Genomic DNA, 4,701 nt, shown 5'->3' on the forward strand with positions numbered 1-4,701 from the left:
AAATATTTTTGATATGGATTTTGTTTTTTAAAATTAAGATATGTTTTAATTTTAAATATATTGTAACATATTTGAGAACGTGTTCTGTTCTAAAAATGCTCTTTAACGTAAAAATATGAAAAATAATTTTGATTTTACTTTCTCATTTATGATTGTTCACATGTTATATACGATATAAATATGTGTAAAAGCACGATAAATTTTTATTGTATTTTAGTGTATATAATTTTTATATCAAACTTATCTTTCATGTTTTAAAACTTTATAAATAAGCATTTATTTTCTGTTCTATTTTTAAGTTATATTTTTTTTAGAATTATTTAACTTTTGCGGCCTCCTAATTTTTTCTTTTTTTATGTTGCAGTTTTTTTTAATTTATTTTATATTTTTTTTTATTTAATAATCCATGAGATAAAACCATCCTTTTTTCTCATTCATTTAATTTAAATTCAAATTATTTCCCCACATTTTTAATTTTTTTTATTTATCCAACTTTTGAATTAATCCAAATTTAAATTTTATAATATTCCCGAAACACCTTCATCAAGATTTCAAATTCTTGAAAAATATAAAATTCAATGTTCCTGGAAAAGTATTAAAAAATTCAAGCTCTCCAAAAAAAAAAAAGGACGAGAACGAATAAGAAAAAGAGAAGAAAGAATAAGAAAGAAGCAGGTTCGCAATCTTACCTCAGCGCCGATAATAAAACGGAAGCGCGGCAAGAAGCGATAGAGGCACAAGATGGAGGAAGAGGGATGATCGAAGCATCGAGGGCGGAAAGGGAGGCATAGGGACGAGGAAATATAGAACGAGCAGTGCTAAGCGGAATCGCGCGAGTGGTAATCCCGAAGCCGAAAGCTCGAGCAACGCCAAAGTTAAATATAAATGTCGCGGTAACCCGTTCCTGGACCGATGAACTAGAGAGCGAACCAGTCTCTTCGTGGTCTTCGTCGTGGACCGAACTACCGAAAATATCGAACTCGATCGATCCATCGATTCCGCGCCATAATTTCATCAGGCCACGATCACCCTCCATCATCGAGGCTCATTTCGCGTGTTTTAAGTTGGGAAACGTGTGGAACGCGTGGTTCGATGAAAATTCAGGGAATCGAGGCTTGAACGAAAAACCGATCGAATCGATCGCTACGAAATTGTCACGATTAACGTGTGCTCTCTATCTGCTTTGGACTACTTACAACGGGATTTCATCGATCGACCGTGTCTGCGGCTCGACGTCTTTTCGGTATCGTTTTTCACATTCTGTTAATTAGTTTAAAAGCTTTGGGGATAACTTGCGATTAAAGAGTTTTGTTGCACTTTTCAACTTGGAAATTCCTTCCCCCCTCCTCCCCAAGGAACGAGATTCTTTGAGAAATATTTGTAAGAAATATATTGGAAACTTCTTTAATTTTTTGATATTAACAAAATTATTCATATCTAGAGACTTAAATTCAGAAACTTTTTCATTGATTAACTTTTATCGAATTTTAGAACTTTTCTAAAAGTTTCAGCTAAGAGCTCTCTTCAAATCATTCTCGTTCATGAGAAGGTTTAATTCGTTAATCCCAATCTGTGCCGATCGAAACTTTCTACGGCAATTACCTATCGGGGTTAACCGGTACGTGCAACCTGTGTCAGGAGCATCCGTTCTGAACCAAGACTATTTCTGTTCGTTAATTCGGCAGTTATTTTATTTTTGGACGCAGCATCCGAGGTCCAGGATCCAGCAACCTAATAACCGTTTCACTCTGCATTCTTCTATAATCCCTTTTTTCAATTTTCAACCATCTTAGATTCAATTTCTTCAAACGTGTTTTCTTCCATATTTACTACCAACTAACTGGATACAAGATACAGCCTCCATGATTTCTCCTTTAATTTTCTTTCTTATTCTTTCTCGATGCCGCAACCATACACTTTCGATGCGTATTTTTATCCACATTCAAATAAAGGAACAACGTGCGCGCTCCTGGCTTTTCTTACGTACATACGTACGTACGTACATGGTTTATCGTTGTCGAGTGGTCCGACTTATAAATAGACCGTTAGTCGATTCCTCCCGATGTTTTATTAAAATCGGTGGAACGAACTCGAAACGCGCGTCGAACACATCCCTCTTTCGCTCGTAATGGCGCTCGTGAACTTTAACAAGAACAAAATGGACGCGTGTCTTTGACCAGCTGCGTTTGTTGCTTTTGAGGGGGGAAACTCTGGTCTGCTGCTGGATAAATTTTCTTCGGTCTTTCTTCGATATATATTTGTTTTTATAATGTTCGAAATGGATCCGAGATTCGAAGAAATCTCGAGGGAGTAGTCAACAATGAATGTAAAATAGATCGATGTCAAACGAGAAACGAGTAAAAATCTTTGAAATTGGGTCACGATCATGATTCTATCTATCTATCTATAATTTCTTTTTATTATTTGTTTCTTTTATTTTTATTTTTTTTTTTTTATTTCATTTCGAGCCAGAAGATAATTCTTTTGCGTAAATTAATCATTGAATGGGAATGATTGTTAATTTGATAAATGAAGGGTGATGCGTGTGACGTACGAGGAACGATGGCGCCATGCACCGTGAACGCGAGTCATTGTGAGACTAATTGTAGGTGTTAATATTCACGTCACTTTTCTGAAATATCTGACGTAGTCGTTTGCAAATATATCTGCTGTGTCGAACATGTCTGTGGCCAGTGCTTGAGTCGCTTTAAAATAGATTTGTCGTTATATTTAGACGGCCTACACTCGATATCTAGCCAAAAACCTTTAGACCTTTGACTCGTAGAACTTCCTTATATTTCGTGAGAATTAATTTACCCTTTTTTAGTTCACAATTATTACTCGAGATTCGTCATTTTTATTGAACACTTTTCAATATCTTCTTCAGAATTAGTAAGTAGAAAGAATTGAGAAAATTGTATTTTTATCTGGATATTAATTATTAGAATGTTAGTCCATTTTTTAGGAAGATAAAAAATAATTTTAAGACAGTATTGATATATTCATTGTATTTTCAACTTTCAAATTAAGTTAAGAAAATTTTGTTAAAAAAGAGAGGAAAGTAAAAAATGATAATATTTTTATTTTAATTTTAATCATCAATAGTTCGCGCCTTTTCTCATTGTGTAATGTGTTACGCATGATATTGCGAATCGTCCATTACACATTTTTCACGCGTTAACGTGCAGAAGTTAGAGAGAACTCAGACAATCGAAGCGCCTATTTCGAGAGACTTTTGGACGATTGCCCATTCTAATCTGCCTACTCACTGCCACTACGCGACCCAGAGCTCGTTACACGTCTAAGACACTTCAACTTTCGTGCAATATCTCTTTAATTCCGATTGATGTAATAAAGCGATCATTATACTTTTTCTCGTCTTTCATCTTCACATTTTTATTATCTATAATGATATATTACGATAAGATTTATCGACAATGCTGTAATCTATTTCTATTAACTGATATCCGTTCTATTAACTGATACTTTCCATTAAAAATGATAATATCAAATTAAAGATTAAAAGAGAGCTTGTAACACGAGACTTATTCTAATATTCTAAACATCCTTTGCAGCGATGCTAGGTGATCGAAGTGCACCGCGAGAAACATCGAAATAGCCAGAGATGTCGCAGCCGCCGTCGAAACCCCATGGAAAAGCCGGGCCAGGGGGTGGTTGGTCAGCCAGGCCGAACGTATCTGGCCAGTACAGACCACCATCTCCTTTCAGCCCAACGGGTTCACCCCATCCTCAACGAGTTCATCATGCTCATCCTACGTCACCGTTGACGTATACCGGAACGAGGCACCCGATGAGCCCTGTCCCGATTGGAATGCCAATCTCACCCGGAATATCACCCGTTTTTGGATCACCTACCGGATACATACAGTGCCCTAGACCTAGATGGCCGTCACCGATTCCAGTGGCCACTCAAGCGCCTAGACCTTTCATACCCACACAGGTACGTCCCCTTGATTAAAAATTATTAAAATGAATTTGAACTTATTTGCGTTTGTTCAAAATAGGAAATTGGAAGTGAGAATTGGTTATGGAATTTACTTGCATTAGGGAATTTTAAGGGAAATCGGCTATGGGACTTTCTTGATATATGTATTTGACATTGAAATGATAGTTTTTGAGGAAGTTATTGATAATAATGGAAGATATCGTAAAGTAAAGTTGGTATTTTGAATATAATGAATATGGACATAATCTTTATCAATTTTTCAAGGATTACTTCTATGGAGAAAGTTAATTTTATATTTTAGTTATGGATCGGAAAGGAGAATAATTAATCAAATATTTACAATAAGCATTTGTTGTAAAGAAGATAGGAAAATGTTTTTAAAAGAACATAAATTTCGATTAACAAATAATTCAATTCATATTGTATTTTCCTTCATCTCGATCATTTATCGGTCAAAACTATGCGCTAAAATAATACACATAAAATCTATAATCTCAGAAACAATCTGAGAAACGTGAAATTCCGTGGAAAGTAACGTAGCAGCCGCAGTGAGATCTACTTTATTCTTGGATGCGTTAGTCATCGGGATAGACAGAACTTATCGTTGAACATATAGATGGCCATTTGCCGGCGAGTTCTAAACACGGACCAACCGTTCGAAAATCAGGAAACCGTTGCATGTTAAATTGTACTTGCGCCACGAAACACGTGTCAACTTCTTCTATAAACGGAAT

General features: G+C 35.6%; 1 protein-coding gene across 1 annotated transcript in view; it reads left to right on the forward strand.

The window, feature by feature from the left end:
• Nucleotides 1-646: 646 nt before the first annotated feature.
• LOC102679644 (nesprin-1) overlaps nucleotides 647-4,701 on the forward strand; it is a 119,993-nt gene continuing 115,938 nt past the window's right edge. Inside the window, exons 1-2 of the mRNA XM_031512463.1 lie at nucleotides 647-1,243; nucleotides 3,576-3,961. Coding sequence (XP_031368323.1) covers nucleotides 3,626-3,961 — 336 coding nt within the window. The 5' untranslated portion in view covers nucleotides 647-1,243; nucleotides 3,576-3,625. The remainder of the gene's footprint in view (nucleotides 1,244-3,575; nucleotides 3,962-4,701) is intronic.

This window comes from Apis dorsata, unplaced genomic scaffold, assembly GCF_000469605.1.
Source record: "Apis dorsata unplaced genomic scaffold, Apis dorsata 1.3 scaffold_35, whole genome shotgun sequence".
NCBI classification, from domain to species: Eukaryota; Metazoa; Arthropoda; class Insecta; order Hymenoptera; family Apidae; genus Apis; species Apis dorsata.